We start from the raw sequence: 22505 nt of genomic DNA on the forward strand, positions 1-22505 counted from the left end.
ACAATGCAAAGTGTGAAGGTGGCAAGATTAAACGAGAGCAGTTGGAAGCTTGTTGCCACAAGTCACGAAGACCGATGCCGAACAAATGGTATGACTTCAAAGCAGGTGTTGTTTCCTGGGCTGTTGTGTAGTAGCAGGCCTGAGGCACATTGTGTTAGTGGCCTAATTAAAAAAAAAAGAAAAAAACTTTTACGCTGTCACCGGAAATACAGGCAGAAACTCCTACATCTTTGCAGCGCTGCATATTAAACAGCTATCTGTCGTAAATCTGTGTCTTTATCAGGTTCAGCTGCGTGTCCCCATACAGCTACACATGCGCGCGGCCGTGCACAGTTGACAGGTGAATCCGCTGTTGATTGATGCAAGCAAATGATATTTTCCCCCCATTGTCGTTTCAGAGGCAGAAATGTTGCCACAGACTGAACACTGCTGTGCAGATCACAAATTACTTTTGCTGTCAAAGGCTCTGGCTCAATCAAGTGCCGTTTTGAATAACTTTTATGGGATTACATAAACAGCATGTGATGTTACTGAATAAAATCTCGTCCGTGGAACACAAACAATAACGTCGTGGAATAGCCTCATTTCAGATTTTTTTCGGTTCCTTTGGTCGTTGTAAGAAACGTTTTTTTTTTCTTTTTTCCCAAACGTCCTCGTGAACAATAAGCTCTAACCGTTCCTGCAGTCAGTCTCCGTCGGTGCGTTTGCCTGATGCGCAGCGCCTCCCCAACTGGTCGCTCACTTTGACAAATTCCTGGACGTGAGCGGGTCTGCTGAACGGCTTCTTGCTCGTAAATATGATCCCTTGAATAATTTAGAAGTTGAACAGCTCTGCCTTAGCATATATTTCTCCCCCACTTGCCGACTGTTAGACGAGAAGGACACAATGGGACTTTGGTCGTTTTGGAGTTTATCTCTCGTGGCTTTCGTGTTGCTCTACCCTTTTCACCCGAAGTTTGTGTCTCAAGCGGAAATAAGTTTGCCTAGAAAATCAGACAGATTTAATCGCCTGGAGGTAACGCCACTGGAGGCACGTGTGACCAGAAAATCAGCGGAGATCAAAGTCTCACTTGAAGTCGACAATAGCACCAAAGTTTTACGCGCTTTAGAAACGGAAGCGGACGGGGAGATTGGCCAGCAAGTGGGGAATGAAACGAGTGGAGAGGAGCCACCGGTCGCCATCAAGCCGAATTCACACAGCGGTTTGAAAATCGCTGGTAAAAAGTACGGAAACATTTTAGAAGATAACCAAGCCCGATCTACAGAGAAACCGATGTTAGATAGTGCGTTTTCTGTCAGCAGAAAGAAGGCAAAGAGGAGTGTGGATGTCACATCTACCGAAAACGTGGATAGGAGTATAAGCGGAGAAGCGCATTTTATAGAGAGGTTTGTGGAGACTGTCCAAGGTGTTTCCAACTCGAGAGCCGAGTACCGGCGCAGCGGGGAGGAAGCCAGAGGCTCGAACCCGAGGCAAAATGAGCCCCACCTGGACACTTCGACTTTTGCTTTGTCGGGAGACTCGGCACACAACCAGGCAATGGTGCACTGGTCCGGTCACAACAGCAGTGTGAGTTTCAGTTTTACTAAAACACACTTCATCACATCATTAAGGTTTAAGCGAACACCACGTTCCCCCCACACAAAATAATATTCCAAGCGTGTCTCTCTGCCTTAAATGCAAATGTCGAGACATTTTTACGCACGGCTGTTCCATTGCGCGCGAGGGTATATTTCTTCCAAACATTACAATATTACGGTCTAACATAGTCTTGAACTGAACAACGCACTCGGTCTTTTAATATTATGTTGTTTGTGCTTTACAGCTTTAGGGATTGGAGTGTATGCGCATTGCGCGTCTTTTTGCCGCCTGATGGATACTGTGCACTTGGCAGGATTCTCTCGCTCTTTTTCACACTAGGGTAGAATCATTTGTTTCAACAAAGTGTTTTTCACCTGAACTTTAAACGAACAGTTAACCCCTCAGGTGGATTTGATGTGACACAGAGCTATGGGAAGGCGCAGGCAGCTTGGCAGCAATCACAACACATTAATTATTTATGAAATAATCAAGTAATGCCTCTCAGGAAGGTGTACTAGCTTCAATTAAAAGAGACTGTGTCCAACTTGGTCTGTAATGTGAGCTGATGAGACACTGTCTGACCTTTTTGAAAAATTAATCATGCTTTTGTCACTGACATTTGACTCGCACTTAGTTGATAGTTGCTCAGTTGCCCGAGTGAATCTAGTATTGCAAGGTTCACACCTTAAAGAAGGCTGATGGAATGTGCTCAACTTAAATGGATGACAAGACATTGCAGCAGCCATCCAGATCACACACACCACACACATACACCCCCTCACAGAGAGAGACACACACATGCCCAGGGCTGCATGCGCATGCACACGTTGTGGCTACACACCATTTTACCATTGCAAAAACAAAGATTTTATCTCGTGGCGATTTTCATCTCTCACTTTACATATGCAGTATGAATAAAATGTTTGCAAGCATCAGCATTTATCAGCCACAAAGATCTGAAAACAGCTTTGTACAAAAGAAATTAGCTGTTCTGCATTTTTACTTCAGGTAATTTGGATCACCTCAGTTTGCTGGATGAAAGGGTGCGTGGCAGGAACATTAATCTGGGACCACATTTAAAGATGTCCTAGAAAAATATTCATGCGTTATCCAGAAATGTAATTGCTTTTTTTAAAATACATTTTCCATTGTGGTGTATGTCATAATACTAAAGGCATCACAGACTTCAGCCACGTCGATGGATTATGAGGAGACATATGGAAATATACCTAATGAAATCTATTTTTTTTTTTGTGATTGCCACGTGAAATGTGTTGTTGGTTGTTGTCGTTGAGATGTTTTCACCAGCGACGTCCTTTTGTACTGCAGGACGGTTTTCTGGATCATCACTGATGGGCTTGTCACTGCGGCTAGTCAACATTTGAGATTTATACAGTCTGCCCGTGTTCCCAAAAGTACGCCCGAAACTGCAGAGCCTAAATTGATGGCATTTTATGACTCGATGTTAGAGCTCCGGCTATATTACGTGTAAATGACTGATAATAAATCCAATCTTAAAGGGACATTTGACGGAAAATTACTTCATTCCTGTGGTCTTGGCTGGATCCATCAAATATTCACTTCAAGACGTTGCCTGTGATCTGACCACGTGCAGAAAGCCGCTGGGAGAAAAAATGAGAAAGATGTTGAAGGTGATGGTGAAAGTGCCAGCGGGAGATTCTCAGAGTTCAGATTTGATAAAGAATTTCATCACATAAATCCTCGAATCTGTCCACAAATCAGTCTCCCAACTGTTATTCGATTTCTGTGATTGTCTGAGACATCAAAGCCCGGAGTCGTAGCTGTCTGACTTTAAGAGAGATAACATTGATTGGACTTGACTGTGGGCATAAAACATATACTGCACAAATTCCCTTTCAGATTCATGCTCCTTAACTACATGTAGTATTGATTCGCTGTGCATGTTTTTGCTCCTTAAATCTGTCCTGAATGTGAATGGGGATTGCAATACAGAGGTTCGTGATTTATAATCACCTGGCCATAAATGTGCGCAACACAGAAAATAAACTAATAAATATACTTGACCGGGGATGTCCTGTATGGCAAATCAATATTTCCGTCCTTTGCCTCACATGGACGTTCCAGCTTTGAAGTGGTGATGTTGGTAATCTTTTTAAACAGCCGTTGCAGCACATCCTACACTCAAGGGACGCACAACCTCTCTCCCCTCTTTTCACCCCCTTGAAGGCAAAAGTCTTAGTGTGCAAGCCAGCTGGTGATCAGGGAGCTATTGGCAGCCAAATGATTGTAGGCTCCTGATTGACCATTTTTGCAGCCTCCTTGCAGACATTTGACCAAACTAGGGCTCTGTGTTAAAGCTGAGGACAGTAATGAGCATCCTTATTGACTTCATGTCCCCAGAGATCCTGCTGCAGAAACGACGCTGTACGTTGGTGTAAATACCACGAGAATAAGGGTCTGGTCTTCCTCATCGGCTTTGCCATTAGAATCTTGCTCTAGGAGGGGCCAGACTTTGATGAGGCCAGCTGTTCTTCTTGGCCGTGAAGTAAAATCTCTTTTTCTTTTTTTTTCTTTCTTTTTTTTTTATTTCTTCTGAGGTATTGAGTCAAACCAATCTGTCAGATCTGTAACATTGTCTTTTTTTCCCCTCTTTTTTTCTTTTTTTTGCCGCGACTGACTGGGAATCAGACAGGCCTCCTGGGCTGCGTTGCCAGCATGCTTAATCAGAATGAGGCCGTTATTGTTGCACATAATCTCATCGGTATAAATAGACAATAAAATAGAGGAAATGGCACGGCCCTGGGGGACACCTGTGTTTAAGACCGGTTCATTAGACAGACAGACATTCCATTTAACATGCCAGAGCTGGTTGCACAGAAACTCCTTGATCCATAAAATCAAATGGAATGGGTTCCCAATCCACAGAGGTGTTTTGACCAGAATTTGGGGCTGTTACAAGATGATGAAAAGTGCGTTAGAATGCTGCCAATGTGGAGGTGTTCATGTACAACAAAGGGGAAAGTTTCAACGTGTTTTTCTTTTTCTTTTTTTTTTTTTTTTTTGATAATTTCTCACATTCTTCTTTCATATCCTGCACAAAAAAGTACATTTTTTTGTGGTTTGGGGCTACAATCCCTCTAATAAAAAAAAAAAAAAAACTCCCATGTTGCTCAATCAAACAAGCTGATATTTGACCTTTAAAAGCCTTTTCATTCATCCACTTTTTATCATCCTCTACGTGCTATCTAAAGGGATTCTGAGCCGTACTACGTTTGATGAAAATCAAAAGAAGGTCTTGTTCCCACATTTGAGCACAGCTTACCTCTCTGCTATTGCACGCTTTTTATTGGAATATGTTGAAAGCACTGTTTTGATATCTTCTTCTTATTTTGAATTTCTTATTCAGCCGGTGGTCAGTTAAAGTCGCAGTCTTAAAGATTGTTGTTTTGGTCTCTCTAGCGGCACGTATGGTGGTAAATTGTAAGTACAGTATATGTATGTTTTTGAACCTCCCATCCCAGAAATCCAAAAGGGTCACTGGGGATTGACTCGTGGGCCATGGATCCATAACACGAGTTTAGATGTTTCTTTCTTTGTTAGGCCTTAGTAATGTTTACTTGAATCCCTATAATAGTTTTTTTTTTTAATTATTTTCTTGAACAGTATAGTAAAATCAGAGTGTTTTCTGCAGCCTACAATCTTCTTGGCAGGAAGATAACTGAAGATGGATGACGACTTATTAAGTGAAATCAAAAGACTGGCCCTTAAAGATTTCTTTTTTTTTTTTTTACTAAATATAGATTTTAAAGTTGTGGCCATTAGAAAGATATATTTTCCTCTACCAGCTGTTTTTGTCCTCTGACTTTCCCTTGTCCCTTGGGGTGTCACCGCCACACGCCTCTTCATTAATCCAGCCCGTCACAAGCCTTTAGGGGTGTGCTGCTCACTGATGTGATTGTAAGATGCTGATAGAGACTGTGTGCTGCGTAAGAGGAGGGAAGCTGAGCAGTAGCCACTGGCCACATCATGAGTGGGCACCCGCTTTGCCCCGTCTGCATTAATTCGGCACACTTGTGACTGCTGCTGTCGCGTTAGCTGTGGTTTCAACACTTCTGGGCTGCTCATGAGCGTGTATGCATGCAGCTAACAGCTGAAGTCTGATGTGTGACCAGGCTCCTGACTCTGGATCATAACACTGAGGGTCACTCTCATGGCGCTGTTGCTTGCGCAGTGAAACTGGCAACACTTCACCCCAGCAAACATGGAATAAGCTATGTTGCTTATGCACATGGTGGAGTTCTGCAGGTATTGGCAGAGCTGAGCTGAGGACTAGTGGTTAGAAAGGAACCTTTGGGACCAAAGGGTCATGGCTGAGGTGCCTTGAGCAAGCACCTACTACAGCCCACTGCTGCTCTGAGTGCACACTGTGCTAATGGATGGGTCAATTGCAGAAAGTAATTTCCCCATCTAGGATCAATACAATATTAATTATTATTATCAGTGCGTGGAGATTGCGATGCTCGGTGCACAGCTGGTGAGAGGGTCTTTCAGGAAGAAAGAGTCTTTAGAGACCGTCTTTATGATAGATGTAGAATCTCGGTGGATTGAACTTCTTTTCTTTGTCAGCGTCTTGAGCAGCGTGTTCCACTCCCTCCCACTCTTGCCAGCGACCCTCATTAATCTAGGGGGCCAGCTCCTCAGCGGGAGTGTTGCCCTGTGGATGATGGCCCCCTCCTGTCTTCTTCATTTTATTTTTTTCCCCTGTTGGCTTGAAGCAATGTCATTTCATTGTGCTTTTGTGCACCGATATCATCGTACAAGTGGGAACGATTGAATCGCTAAAGCCTTGTACTTGTCGTACTTATAAGAAATCAAAGTGAGCCTACTTACCACTTTTAATCGTGTTGTTATATTCATCTTTTAGAGTCTGTTTGGGAGCTAAAGGAATGAGATAAAAATGGTCAACATACATTGAAGCAACAGATTTGTTTAAACCGCTAATTTTCTAATGATAATACAATATAAGAAGTAATATTATGTGTATTAAGTGTATTAACTTACTGTACATATTCCGTTGTCTGGATTGTGTGTTTAACTTTGTTGTATGTCTTATTTCACACCATTCATTCTAATTAGTGGACTAATTGATCCTCTCCTCCTGTCATCACACACACACGCACACGCACACACACACACACACACACACACACACACACACACACATACACACACACACACACACACACACACACACACACACACACTGTGTGCTGCACATCGAGGCTGAAGATATATGAGACCAGTGAACTGTTAGGTCTTTCAATCAAGTATGATACTAAATTAATGGGCGCTCACAAAGTCCAAACCAACTTTGCAAACGGCCGAATTGTTACTGGTCAGTCATTTGGATCAGTTACTGATTTTTTTTATTTTTTTTTAACAGGAAGACCTTGCAGACAAAATATGACTGAAAAATATTTCTTTACTTATTTCTCAGACAAAAAACACATTTCTGAGGTAGGATGTAACAAAAACACAAAATATACAACGAATGCATAAAAAACAAATATTTTTAGATATATAAAAAATACAAATGATATTTTCTCTTTAACAAATGAAAGAGAATCCCTTATTTCCCTTTGATTCTCTGAATTCCCTGAGCGTAAACTGTGCAATACAAATAAACAAAATGTCTTCAAATACACAAATTACTTGCATGTGTTCCTAGTTTGTTCCTGAAAACCAGGGCTGTGCCCAAAATTTATACGCCATTTTTGCGGTGGTGTCTGAAACCTAGTAATCAAATACACAGGGCACTGAAAATCTCCCATAAAGCATTGAGAATAGTAGTGACCATCCGATGGTCACTCAACAGGTGGTGGATATCCCATCATGCATTGAGTCTCTAGCAGCGCTGCCGTTAGTGAAACTTTTTTTTAAAACATAATTTTATTTTTTATTTTGTGAACATCACACATATTTGTTTGTTTTTTTTTTAATTATAATAAGAAAACCAGAGGAACCGCGTCAGTCTGACACGTAAAGAGACGACAACGGTGACATCATTAACTGAGCGTCTAACGATGATACGCGTAACGTCAGAAAACTGTTGGGATTGATCTCACTATATAGTGCAATGAGAGTGCAGGCCTACATAGGGAATGAGTGAATGATTTCGGACAGATTAAACCCTCTGCTCAGCGCATCGCGATTCATTTTTCATCTCCGCTGATTTGAACCGTTGCACATTTGTATTGCTTTTTCACTTTCTCTCGATGCATCGTTACATCCCTACTCACCTTGGATGGGAGTAAAATCACATGGCTGCTTGACTACCATTAATAGTAATTCATCAGTTTATTGTGACAAACATTAGCTAGCATTAACGCTACGGTCATTGTGTTTGGTAAATAGTCAAACAGCACTTTTCTACCTACTGTTACTCAAACTCCTTCACTGTCAAGACACATCTAGCTGTTCTTTCGCAGAAGCACACACAGTGTCATGCTCAAGGACACTACAGTGTTTGGTCCATGCACCAGGGATGGAACCGCTGACCCCTCTTGTTTCTGTACATCCCACTCTGCCCGCTGAACCGCAGCCGCCCCACAGCAACAGCGTCGCAGTAATAACAGCACAACAATATTGCGCGGCCACTGCAGTTGTTTACATAGAGTGAATTTATCATCAGGTTGACTGCTGAAGTGTCACCGCGTGCATCTCATACATTGTCCTACATGAATTAGGATATTTCTCAGCACCAAGCCTGGTTTAGCCTCAGCCTCCTCCGGCTGCACCAGGAGCTCGGCCTCACAGCGTTAAAAACAGATCACTACTTATCTCGGAAACAAAAAATATATATTCTTCAGGGCATTTGAGGAAAAAAGGCAGCATTTCACATTGTTATTTTCCATTTGCCTTCATTTAATTTTATGGCACGCGGGACACAAGTTCCACTCTCTCTGTAGTAATAATTCAGTGAAATCCCAGTTTTTACTCCTCAAATGACATGCATGTGTGCCCTTTCTTTCATGAATCATTTGTGCTCGGGGACCGTAATGCATCACATCAACATATCCTCTCCTCACTTCCTCAGCACTTAGAATTTAGTTTTGCCTCACAAAGTGCATTTTAAACAGCAAAATAAAGGGCTGCCGTCAGCTGTGTGCGCAAGAGCAGTGTCGTTGCTCTATTCCTCTTATTTCTCCGCGTCTCCATCCATCTCGCTCTGTTTAACGCACACATACACACACCTGTTTTGTTTCAATTTTAATCAAACAGACAAAGCGGGCGCAGAATCACATTTGACAGGTTTGCATGTGATTAATTAGTTTAATGACTGTCGCAGAGAGGTAGACGAATGCTATACGTAGCTGTGATTAGGTTACGAAAACAAATTTATGCATCTTTTGATTGGGAAAATCACACAATTGAAATTCAAATAGGGAGACAACTTTATTAATCATCATTGAGGCTGAGTTAACACAACCTGTTTACACCTAAAGGTCACGGCTAATATTGTGTTTAGTTTCATCACTCCTAATATCAGGCAAACGAAGTAACACTGCTTTGGTAAAATCGTGTGCTGAGGCCTTGAAGCATATTGCCTGAGGCAACACAGCTGCCGCTATCATATTTAAAGATGACTGGGATTGCTCAGGTGGAAGTCAGCTTAAACAATGGTTTGACTTGGCAGTTTACAGTGACACAAATATATTAGTTGCAGGGGGAAAATGATTTTTTTTCCTATCCGGCGAGATACAAAAGACCCAACTGAAAGCACGGCACGTGCTGTGCAATCAATGGCGATGATGGAAAACTTCCAAACACAGAATGACACATTTACTAAACAGAATATTCGCTCTGTGGCGGCGCTGGAAAATAACCCTTTAAAAAAGACACCCGGCTTTGTCTTTGACGAAATAAACGCGGATCAGAAATTGTGATGAAATCTTTGCAGATTGTAAAACTTGACAGAACTTACACATCATTTACACGAGTTAATGATTGTGTGTTGGAGCTCAGTGCGTCGTTGTGAAAGATAGAACAAAACCTAATCATATCCTAGCTTGACTTACAGTTACAATTTCACACATCCTCCGAAGCAGAAGTAGATAGTCTCCTGATTTCACGCTGTGATTTTTCTGCTTGACACACTCTGGTAGTTGTGCTGTAATAATCCCGTTCAGAATGTACAAATGGCCGCGTTTTGATATTCCCATTCATTTCTGTGCTTCTGTTTCATTCAGTGGCACAATTTTCCACACAGAGGTAATTGAAATGTCATCATATTAGGCGCTGCATTTGCTTGAGCCGTTGTCGACTGTCACACATGTCTGTTTTTGATACGGAGGTGTTCGCGCTCACCAAAACTGCAAATGGCACCTCTGCAGCCGGAGTGTCTCCAAAATGAATCAGTTTGAAAAGTGGCCGTCAAATCTTTACAGCGCCGTTAAGACCTGGTATTAACATGCCTCATTAACATGCATCTCGGGCCACCGGTGGAGATCTGATCACAGTTTATTTTTTTCTGTGTGCAAATAAACGCAGGCATCATTTCGGTTGCCGTGGAATATTGTGCAAACAGCAGCTGTCTCTGATAGATCACTGCTGTCGTGTCAGAACATTGTACGGTGCTGTTTACTGTGCGTGCGTCCCTACGAATTCTGTCACATAATGAGCTGTAGAATCTCTCTAATGGTTTAAAGTATCCGTCAAGACATTATTTGGATCATATATTTGATTATTTATCCGTCTTGGCCTGTGTAATCACACACTGCACTGCAATTCTCTACTAAAAGAGACAACTTCGCACAAATCAGCCCAAGCTCCCTGTTAAGCAACCACATGCTGATAGGTTTCTTCGGACAAAATTATGCACGGTTTAGTTTTTGGCTGCGTTTAGGTTTATTTATTTAGTTAGTTAATAGAAAATTCTTCAGAATGTTTTCATTGCTAATTAACAAACAACACTCATGATGCTGTTATGTATTCTGGAAATTATTCATGACAGTGGTTGTGTTTTTTTCTTTAGTTAGTTTGCTTTTGAATAAGACCACCTCCAAATGTGGAGCACGCCCCCCGCCTGTGTCCACACAGGTACTTAGAGCTAGTACATGAATGTGGATGTCTGGGCTATGTCCAGATTTAACACAAATAAATCAGAATTCGTATTCAACAAGTAAGATAAGAAACACTAAAGCAAACAGACAATTATCTGGTAATATCATTTCATACAACATTCTGGTTAAAGGGCATCAAACAGGTTTAATCTGTGATCAGATGAGGCCAACGTGATAGCATGACAGCCAATACTGACCCAGTGTCAGCCACATTATCAACCGTGTAATTTTGTTTCAGAACATTTGCAGCCTTTTTTTTTAAAAAAAAAAAAAAAAAGAGACACACAAAAAAACCCATAATGAGATTTCTTCACTTTAATGTGCGAATGAACTGCGTGCACAGCGCATTATGCGCACTTGGTTGCTTTTAATTGCCTCCCAGGGGACAAATAAAGTGTTTTGAAATAAAATAAAATACATTAATTAAGGACGAGAAAGTATTAGTTAATATATCACAGAGTCTTAAAATGTTGACACTGAACACGCAGGCTGAACTTCTCACGCAAAATGTTTTATCGCCTCAACCTGACAACATAATGGGACTTCAGGACGCAACCCCTGATTCCTCTCTCTCTCTGATCTTGAACAGCGGTTGCCAGATTTCCACGCCAGGAGCGAAGACTTTTTATGGTAAAAATCATTAATAAACATTTTGAGGGTTTCTCTCTGGTGGGGAGGATTTGTCCCCTCATGGCTGTTTTGATCTTCAACCTGAATACAAAACAATGCTTGATTGTTCCTTCTCAAGATTCAAGATTCAAGATCACTTTATTGACCCCCACAGGGAAATTGTTTTGTCCAAGAGTCCCAAGATGAGAAAGAACATATGTGAACATTGACATAAGAATAAGAGTCAAAATAAAATAAAATAATCTTAAAAATAGAGTAAGAATAACAATGAGGTAGTAAGAATCACAGAAAATAATATACAGTCTAATCTATAGTCCAGTTATGCACAGACATGAGATTTACAGACATTTTAAAGTATCTCAGTCCCAAAGTGTATTGTATTGTATTATAAACCGAACTCATCCAAACCAAAAACAAAAATTTATTAAACACAAACTGTTATCTCTTACATTGACAGAGCTACGGTTTTACAAGGCTTTTATCACAAACTCTTTCAACCTCATTCTAATGACCTGAAATGACATTTGTTTTTTTTGCTGTCTATTGTCAAACCCGCTGAACGCAGTCCATTCCCGGTCATAATAACTGAGGACGATTGGGGTCAGATTTGATGGACTGCATCCACAACGTTTTGTCAGCAGAAACCACCCAAATGGTACAAGAAGTAGCACAAATTACCACGAAACACACGGGACGTAGTCCCACCGTAGCAGAAAACCAACAGCTACTCTCCGACCGTCCGCCTCTCTTCAGTTCAGAGGGATGTAGCACTATATGCTGGAGTAAACTCAATCCTTGCAGCATTTATATTTCCCTCAAAATGTAAATGGCAAAACAGAACTAAATGTAATTATATTGTAAATTAAAAACTTAAAAAATGATGATAACCAAACCCCAGTGAGTGTTCTGTCTTTGAGGGTTTGCGTGATGAAAAATGCAAAATAAGAGAGACAAAACTAGGATACGTGGGACGCATTTAGCTGACGGTTGGAGTCTCGTAGCACTTTTGGCAGTGTAGGGGGTCATTTTAGGTGAAGGGCTTCTCTCTTCCAAAATCTCAATTTGGACTCAGTACCGCCTTTGGCTCCAGCTCAGGCCCCCCCAGGCAGAAGCTGAGCCATTACAAGCCAAAACTACGAAGGAACAGAAAAGACTGGAAGAAGTGTCTAAATGGCATTAGACAGCACAAAGTTCTCCAAAAAGAAAAAGGAAAAAAAAAAAAAGGAGCGTTCAAACTTATCAAGGAATCTGTTCGTTTAATATTAGGTTTCATATTATCTTATTTCACCCTGGTAAATTTCCAATTTTTATTCTAGTCCACGGCTTAATGAGTAGCTGGATAACACACCGACAGGCGTAAATGTTGGCGCGCAGCTGTATCCTCAACCTCTGAACTCTGCATTTGAGCGATGGAAGGAGAAAAACCTGCAAGAGGAAAAATGCTAATGCCGTATTTCTGGCTCTCTACGCTGCTTACAATGCATCAAATTAATTTTAGATTGCACTTGATGTGACTAAAACTTTGTCAAATGTATCAAAACATTTAAATGACTTCTTAAATTGCCATCAGATTTACCCTTGAATGCCATCCTTTTCAACCTTTTAAGTGCAGGCTGCAGACTTTTGGGGCACGGCGACAGGAAAACACAGGAGGAGAAAATGTGGACCAGTTTATAATTCCATACCCACTCCATTAAACATATTTCACTGACTTTCTACCCCTATATATATTATATATATAGATGAAGCAGACATCATAGTCTTTTATCCCACTAATGGAGAACAGTTCGGTTTATTGTGTATTGTTGTTAGAAGGAAAAAGGCAGAACATGGCCACAAAATCTTCTCACAATAGAGCTGTATTTGAAGTGAAACCCTTTTATATTCAGCCCATTTCATTAATCCCCCCCACTTCCCCCTCCCATAATGGACTGAATTGATTGGTGAAACCTCTCAAGCTTGAAGCATCAGGGTTATATGACCAAAACTCAGGGGTTTGGTGGATAAGCAAACATACAGAGAGCAGACTAATGCACAAGGGACATTTCGCCGGGGTTTACTTGATGAAAGCAGCATCCCCAAGAGTATGTTTTCACCCACTAAAGTACAAACAATCAATTTGGTCCACAGATAAGATGAGGACAGAGTAAGGCCTACCTTCGACCGCGCCATTTCTCTTAAAAGACATTTGTGTCTCTACTAAGTGCTCTACTTTGGAGACGTCCTCACAGAGCCACAATCAGGATGTTGTGTTTGTCTTCCCTCCACCCACTTGCAGTGCATCTTGATTTTGCCCTAGCTGCTGTCAAGCCTTAAAGAAATTTATGCAAATTTGCAACCAATACTGTATTTCTTTTCTCTGCAGGTGTTTGCATCAGATAATTTCTAATGGATGCATGAATACATTAATCTTTAATCCTACAAGGAAGAGGGGGGAAAAAAGCAATATCAATTTACGACTGTTATTTTTGACATGCTGTGACACTCAAGCATTGACTTCCTTTTGATAAACGCATAAGTTTCCCCACCAGTGCTTGATTTTGAGCATGTTTTTCTCAGTGCTTCAACTCATTGGAAGACACACAATGTCTATTTTCCTTGTACTTGCGCGGTGATCTCCCCTCACAGCTCAAGAGATCAAAATTAAAAGTGATAGCCTACAACACACCTGGACCGCACTCAGATGTAGTACATTAATTAGATTGTTGACTTAAAGAAGGAACATTGTTTGTCAAATTACTCAAATGACTCTTTCTTGCCCTCGGCTTCAGCCTTGCTTCTCTTAATGAAGTTGAGAAAGTAATGAGCTTAACAACAAATGAAACAGGTTTTATTTTTGTGTCCTCAGGATTGCATCTGCACAAACAGTCGGTGAATCAATGTAGTGAGGGGAACAATGCAGTCTCAGCTTGCCATTCTCACAATGATATGCCAGCATTTGGTGCCTGATAATGGCCCAGGATGCATTAGGGTGTCTGTGGATCAGTATTATTGGGCAGATTTGGCTCCTGAACCCATGCGGAGCCACGATATCGATGACCTGACTCACGTTTTCATTTAATTAATACTACGCTCTGCTCTGCCTCCATCAATGCTGGATTATGCACTGTACTAATTTTAAATTTTTCGGTTGGCATGGCAACTGGTAGTCGCCATTGTGTCACATCCTGTTACTATACTGTCAAAAAACGCTAAAACAAACTTATCCAAAAAGTACCTAAAATGACTAAAACCATCCTTGTAAAAAAAAATTATTTATTCACATCTATTAACATGGAGGAGGTCGAGCCTATGAACTGAAGTGCACCCAGCCACCAGGGGGTGCTCTGCTTGTTTTGGGTTCAATTTTCAGGAGCTGTTCCACTGTCCATATTTATTCAGTGTTTGGTACCGAGCCAGTCACCCAAAGTGATAATGCCTTAAAGTTATCCATGATTAAGACAAGACAGACCTGACCCGTGTACAGAGGAGGATTTAAAAATAAAACAAACAAACAGGAAAAGGAGCTCTAACCGACATTTAAGATGGTGTCTGTGCAGATTGACTCACTTTTGGAGACAGTCTCAAGAGGCCACTTGAGTAAGTTGTGTTGCTTTATCTGCTTGATTTCACCAGTAAAGACAACACCAATATTTAACCCAACAATCTACCAAACTAAGAGCAGCTGCAGCTCTGGATCACTGCCGACTGCTACATTAACCTCACAAACGTATGTATGGCTTCTATATAACAACAGTAGTGGTGGTGCTTAATGAAAAATAAACTCTTTGTGTGTGGTGCACCTTTCAGCATTCTGACCTCAGCAGCTACAGACACGTCAGGTGTCATTTTTACAAACTGGTTTGGTGCCCCCATCCTTACTCTTGATGGTGACTATTGTTTCGCTCTCAACATTTTGGCTGCTATGAATACCAACTTAGACACTACATGTGCAATAGTAAGTGCAGATTTGAGGCATTTTTATTTATTTTTATTTTTTTTGTACATAATTTTTTTTTTTAATATATTTGTTGTATTCTGTTATTAACTGACCTGTTCTTATGACTCCTCACTTTGCCCTTCGATATGTTATGCAGTAATTTATCCACCAAGTCTGCTTTCTAGCTCAACAGATACAGAAGTGAAGGTTTGTTTTTGTTATTTTTTTTTTAAGATAAATACAACTAACTGAGTCTAAATGTTCCTCTATGTTCACCGACTGGCTGTCTGTCTACTGTTTGGTAGAGTTAAATAGAGTGCAGGAGTTTTTTTTTTTTTAGCTATTTTACTGTAAATAATAATAATAATGAAGTTGTCTGCTGCTGCCAAAACCAACCCTGTAAAAGCTGTGACAGTGAACAAAGCAATAAATTTCCAGGCCAGAAAATAAAACCATGGGGTGAAATTATCTAAACAAATCAACACATGTAATTTTAAAAGCCTCATGTAGCTGGGTATTTTGTGCTGTAAATCTATCCGCACAAACTTTGTTGACGTTAATAATGTTGACTTTTTATGACCAGCTGGATAGGTACATCTACACACAGTCCGGGGGGATAAAACAACGGGACTGTCAGCTTGGATTTGACTCAGTCACTCAACGGGTCCAAAACCCTCCTTTATTCTCTTGATAAAATCTGATAAGGTCGCAAAACTGACCTCCAGACAGCTGTCAGAAAAAGCTGGCACATTTGGGCTAAAGCTTAATGTAAGCTCATGAAAGCTCATATTTAAGAAATGATTTAATCAGCGTTGACACATGGCAGCGAGATGTCATACATTTTGATGGCGGTTAGATTCAGAGGGGCTAAAGAGACAGGGGTTGCTCCCTGGAGATCTCTCTGTATGGATGTGTTTACCCTACGTTACAATATACAAAAGCTGATGTGTATTCATGAGAAGCGGTGAACTTTCCGGAGGATGCTAAAAGGTGAGCGAAATAGAGTTATGTGTCAGTGCTTCTCGGAGCGTCAGCCGTTAGCCGTGTTCCTACATCACTCACTGCTATCAACTTTGGGGGTCCCATGGAAATTAATTTAGCTCCTTCAGCTGTCCCTTCTGGTTATGTTTAAAAATAGTGTGAGGTCTGCATGAAAGTGACTGTATTCCTCACATTTCTAAAGACTGTGCCGACCTCCCGTGACGTGTTAGTCCCGAGTCGGGAAGGAAAGAACAGTCTGCATGTGTGATATTTGAAGTAAGGGTTCCTTTTATTTCCTTCATCTAGCCAATTAAACGGAGACACTATTTGGGGGCAGAATCACCTACAGGTGATGCTCGGTGGTAGAAAGCAGAATGTAACTGTGCTGACACTGTGTTATTTTATTAATAGCCATATAGCTGTACAGCACACAGAAATGGTTTATACCTAAAATGCGAGCTGTGTGGAAAAATCTTCTACCCACGGACGTGTAGTTTTGAATGCCTCGCATGTCCCACTGAAGCGCCTTAAAATTCAAGCTTTTCAATTGTTAAAGAATGGCTGGATGTGGAATTTCTAAAGACAAAATTCGATTCACTGGTCTCAGGGTCCATTTCCGCACACACTGCACGCCTGAACGCTAGTGGAGTGGATGAGGCATTTGAGTTGAATTGATACAGTATATCACAGTGACATCACAGCCACTTTTGTTGCCATGGAGGCTGCGTTCAGGGAATCGGAAACAGTCAGAAGTTTTCGCGTGGCCGAGCAGCACCTGACTCTCAACCTCATCAAGCATATGAGGATTAAAAATTTAGAAAACGGCATTTAAGAAAAGGAAAGAAAATACCTGTTTAAAAAGCAAGAATGGAAAAAGGCTCAAAAGAATGAAAAAAAAAAAAGACGCAAAGAAGGGATGACTAAACCCAACTCCTCCGAGGGGGGAGAGCCAATCTGAAAAATGATTGGTTGACTTTCCCGGGGCAACGCTCTCTTTGCTCACATCAATAAAACATAAACATGAATAAATGCACTGCTTCCGGCCTTCCAGGGTCCTTAGTTAATTTCATATATGCAAGTGAGTGATGATATGCATGGAGAACTGTGTTTACCTCGAAGGCTCAAAATAATTCTGGGAGCCATTTTGTGTTTGTTTGCACAAGTATTTACATAAATGCAAGGCTGCACTGTAAACTCTGGGATTCTTTCGGCGTTTAATGCATTTGTTGAGATCTCGGTGAGTAAGTCATGCGAGGCGTGCGCACACTCTCTCGGCTGGTCTCGGCATTAGCATGGATAGCTTTTGTTCCCTATTGACTGGAGCCACAGATGCACAGCCTATCAATACAGCTGAAGACATGGGAACACATGGTCTCCAGTGATGTACTCTTGATGTATCCACTTAGGGACAAATCATCCAAACAGTCATCTGCCTCACTAGTCTGTTGGTCCCTGAGGAAGCTCTTCACTGACCCAATTCAGTGGGTCAGCTTTTGTTAATGAGCCAACCACACAGACACGTTGACAATGGTAAGGGAGCGATCCTAATGGCAATTACAGCTTGGGCGCTGAGAGGCGTTTCGTTATCAAGTTGGGCCCATTTGGGGCCGTTTTTCTTTCAGAGTTATTTTACATCCTCGGCTAAATTTGTGAGCATTTAAATTAAAGTGAAATCCAAAATAAATGAAACCCATAAAACTGTGAACATCCATTCATTGCTCAGGCAATTAATTTGCCGTGCAGGATATTTGAATCCCTATGATTAAGGATGAAATGCCTCGAGTTTGACATCGATAAAATCAATTCCCGATTCAATTTACCTCAAAGTATTTATGAGGTCTCGTGACACAGAGCCATTGTTGTTGGTAAAAGGGAGCCGAAGAGACGAACGATCAACGGTTTGGCAACAGTTTTTTCTCTTGTATCTATTTTTCAAAGCAGGCAATTAGGCCTAACATCACAGCCATTTAACTAAGTCTATACTCCAAATTGATTCAGACTCCAGCGTTGGACCTTGCAGACATGGCGCATTTAGTTATGCAAATGCTTATCTCTCTGTGTGATTGGTTAATTAACCTGTAATGCAGATAGTCCCAACGGCACAGTGGCCGTTTGATGGCTAAATTGTGGGTCAATTGGGTTTTTAACATTTTCAAAGCAGACTTAGAGGCACGTCTTTGTTCCTTCGAGTCTTGTGTGGCTTTTCACGGTTTAATGACTCGTCCACGGGTCCCACAAGGTTAATGCGTTTAAACCCACTGTAATTGAGCTTTTGACCTGTCTTTCAGGGCTTTTTTATTTTTTTATTTTGTCATATTGTGTTATGTTTCTCCTCCTAGCTTGTTATTATCCACCATTCCCTCTCCTCCTTCCCTGCTTGCCCTGCCCCAGACTCTCTATCGTGCCCCTCTTTGTATCCTGAGTTACGAGCGTCCCCATAGGAAGTCATTTATAATGCCATTGGAGTGACAATAATGCGTTTGCACACCATTTCACTCTGCCCTCTGTGCCTTGTCAGGCTTTTATGAGCTACATTTTTGTTTCCCCAGAAACGCATTGTCCGACCATCCTCAGAGAACACGCGTGAGCGTTTAGCCCACATTGGAACCGGCAAGTGACAAGACACAACGTGTACCATCAGCGTTTGAGAGTCGCTTTAGTATTATATTGCAGGTAAAAATCAAGGCGGAAGGAAAACAGAGATGCGGCACAACCACAGACTACTTTTCTTTTCATTGTTCACTGAACAATTATGTTCAGATTTTGCTGTCGTGTAGGTATCATTCCACATGAGATACAGACGCAACTCTTGACAGCTCACTTGGATTTTTATTTTTTCGATCCTGCCACAGGTAGAATGACATCTCCAGACAACAGGAGGATCACTTGTCATTGAGATAACATACTGTATGAGACTGATATTTATTAATAAAGAAATGTAGCAGACATGTCTTATTCATTCCACGGCATTAGATGGAGACAGGTAATGTGAGCCTGTGAGGCGCTTATGCGGAGGCTTTTGAATGCAGATTCTGGCATGTAATTAAATGTGTCTGTTGCTGTTATGCTGTAGGTGATCCTGATCTTGACTAAGCTGTACGACTTCAACCTGGGCGCCGTCACCGAGAGCTCACTCTGGAGGTATGTTTTTCTCTCTTAATCACTTCTCCGCACAAATACAAAGGTTGTGGCATCATTGCAAGGGGTCTTATAAAAATGCAAACGCACAACCCTAAAACAATATGAATAATATAGTCATAGAGAGCTGCATACTGTAAGTAAGATTTATAGTGTTCTTCTTTGCTCGGATATGAACAATCAAGTTTCGCTGGAAGCCAATATGAAGTATGTTTTAATAAAGTTTTCTGAAGTATTTTGACTCTTCTCTGCAGTCCTATAAAAAAAACAACACAACCTTTTAGAGAAGGTCCCTCTTATTTTCTGTCCATCATCAGCAAAGGAACCTTTTGAAGGGCTATTTCTGAGAGATGAACCGGAAGACTGATCCGAGGATCCGTTGTTTGAGACTGCAGTGCTTTTCCTCTAACCTAGAAACTTTCTGATGGACTTTTTGATTGATCGTCGTCCCTAACCTTTTGTTTCAGAAGCAATTGACATGCAATTGCTACTATATAGCCGTGGTAATTTCATTCAGTATGTATTGAGAGGTGAGTTACAGTGCCCTGTCAGGTCATAAATAAGAATGGAATTCATTAAGGATTATACCACAGAGCCCAATCCAGCCTCTCATATGCCTTTTTCTCACCTCTCCCAATAGCCTGCAGAGAACTCATTTCATCCTGAAATACACGTGAAAAGGAGACCATCAGTCTGCCAAGCACAGAGTTTCAAATTAATATCTGTTTCACCAGAGGCGCCACTAAGATTTACACCCGACTTGACACATTTTGAAATCCCATATTGTGTACAGGAGGTCTTCCATCATCAAGGTGTCTACTTAACAATGGCACCATGAGTAAATTAGAGTGTACCTCAGGGGGTGTACGAAAGCTCTAAGCATGGGTATTAGAAAAGCAGAGACTTGAATGTTATGAAAAGAAAAGGGAGTAAATGATTTCTTTGATAACACAATAAATGATTTATGGCGACAACTGCCGGCCTCTGTTGGAGGCAAAATGCGGCGTGCAGATCAATGGCCGAGTTGCAGAAGTTATCAAAACACGCATCGAGTTGCTTTTGTATTGTGAAATAAGTGCCTTTTCAGCCAAAGAAACTTCACGGTGTAATAACTTCATTCACGGGGCCTTCGTCCGCCACCAAAATCAAACGCAGACATGCTGCCAACTGAAAGGAGCGTTTAAGCTCAAATACAAATGTGTTTAGGGGTAAGTCTTTGAAAAACAATGTCACCGGCAAACGGGACGATTCAAGCTAATGCACAGACAATGATAGCACACACTGGGTGTCTATCCAATTATACAGTGAAATTACATTTGGAGGCACTCAGGTAGAACTGAGAGCGTGGACTGGCTGTTCGTGGTGAGAAGAAATATGAGGAGTGAAATTGCCAACACATCTGTCCACATCGTGAGGTGCGGTTTCTTGAGGTGCAAGAGCCTTAACTTGGTTGAACAGATCTGAAAATCTTAATTAAGCCAGGACCAGGTAATTCACTCTCATTACTGTTTGAAAAACCTTACCTTGAAAAAGTAACATGCATATATATATGACTATTGTTCTTAAGTAACAGAATACCACACTTATCTCTGCTGAAAAGAAAACTCATCAGTTAACATGAAAAAAAAAAGATATAAGATAAAACGCTACATGAAAGGAGAGTTCACCAAGGATGTCCTTGGAAGTTACTCTGCAGTGTACAAACATGCGCCGGTACGAACAGAAAGCCATCACTTACGCTGTAGGTTTAAAACATTTTCAGCATTTGCAAATCATGTTATATTCAAGGACTGTGGCTGTGCTGGATGTTTTAGCCCTTCAACTACAAATTACATGTACTCCATGTGCCGAGCGCATTCGAAAGAAGTTCAGAACTTCATAAATTGATTTCCCCCCTCGCAGGCACACACCAGTTTCGCTGCTTGTCAGCGTAGCATGAAAATGAGCTGGCAGAGACTTGCTTGACATGTGAAGACTGAAGGTTTAGTTGATCTTTGGCGAGGAGCGGCGGCCTAATTAATATGCCAGCCGTTTTAACACAGAAATCTACCAAACCTGCATTTATCTTCACTTGAGGCCTGTATTTCTTGTTAGTTGTCAAATGCATGAGAGCTTCCTCTCATTCAGTAGGACACCTTCAAATGAGCCCACAGTAAAAATACGTTTTCCCTAAAATTTTGATAGCGGTACCCTTTCAAATGGATTTGTAAAGTACAGCATGACTGACCATTGTGCACAAAATGCTCCATTTTTTTCCATTGTTGTAAGAAACACATTAATTTTGTTTATGTGGATAATAAAATTCCTCTTCTGCTAAAGCAAGTTGATTCAGACATTTAAACACAACCTCCCTCTTTCAGTCCTTCTACCCTCTAATGGAAAATGTTAACGGTGCAATATTTTATATCCAAGGGTCTTTTTTAGGATGTTGTTTAGGATGTAAATATGTTTCCCCTTACAACCAGAAATACGGTCTTTTCTTTTGGGCATGCACCTCTATCTCTTACAGCCATACAAATTGTTGGCTAGCGTTCAACGCACAGAGCTGACCATAAACAGTCTGTCACAAACTGAATTACAAACTGAGACGTGTATTCAGAGTGGGCAGCAGGATCCTAAAGCTTGACTCCCGTCCCACTGGTCTTAATGTGAAATGACTGAATTAAGAACAAGTAAGACTTAGTAAGACTAATTTTGAATGGAATATGCTGTTTCCATGAACTATGTGGAATTCTTAATGTTTTCCTGGAATATTACTGCTTGTAAAATCTTGCTCATCAGTTCCCTTTTACTACCTCTTCACCATCACTTGACATTTGTGAATCTTTGGGTCTGTATGTCACCTGTTCACTCATTCAGCTTGCATGTAGTATATATAGCACACGTGCATCCTCTAGCAGATTGTTGCTACTGAGTCAGACAGTGATCAAAGTGAATGAGCTGTAAATGTGCGCATACCGTGCCAAGTCCCTATCCTCGTATTTTGTTAATTTTGTTTTAGGAAACATCTTTGCTTTTGTGTATAGTTCTAAAGTATATTTTGGAAATTAAAGGTAGATTTAGATTTAGCTTATTGATATAGCTACTATCTTGAAGGATGACTAAGCTAATGTTAAGGTCAGTGAAGTTTAGCTTGACTTCTTTTCTCTTTTCT

General features: G+C 41.0%; 1 protein-coding gene across 1 annotated transcript in view; it reads left to right on the forward strand.

The window, feature by feature from the left end:
• Positions 1-387: 387 nt before the first annotated feature.
• The window catches only part of sorcs3b (sortilin related VPS10 domain containing receptor 3b), a 44873-nt gene continuing 22755 nt past the window's right edge, over positions 388-22505 (forward strand). The window contains exons 1-2 of the mRNA XM_047603313.1: positions 388-1567; positions 19287-19354. Of these exons, the coding sequence (XP_047459269.1) occupies positions 887-1567; positions 19287-19354 (749 nt within the window). The 5' untranslated portion in view covers positions 388-886. The remainder of the gene's footprint in view (positions 1568-19286; positions 19355-22505) is intronic.

Source organism: Mugil cephalus, chromosome 13, assembly GCF_022458985.1.
Source record: "Mugil cephalus isolate CIBA_MC_2020 chromosome 13, CIBA_Mcephalus_1.1, whole genome shotgun sequence".
NCBI classification, from domain to species: Eukaryota; Metazoa; Chordata; class Actinopteri; order Mugiliformes; family Mugilidae; genus Mugil; species Mugil cephalus.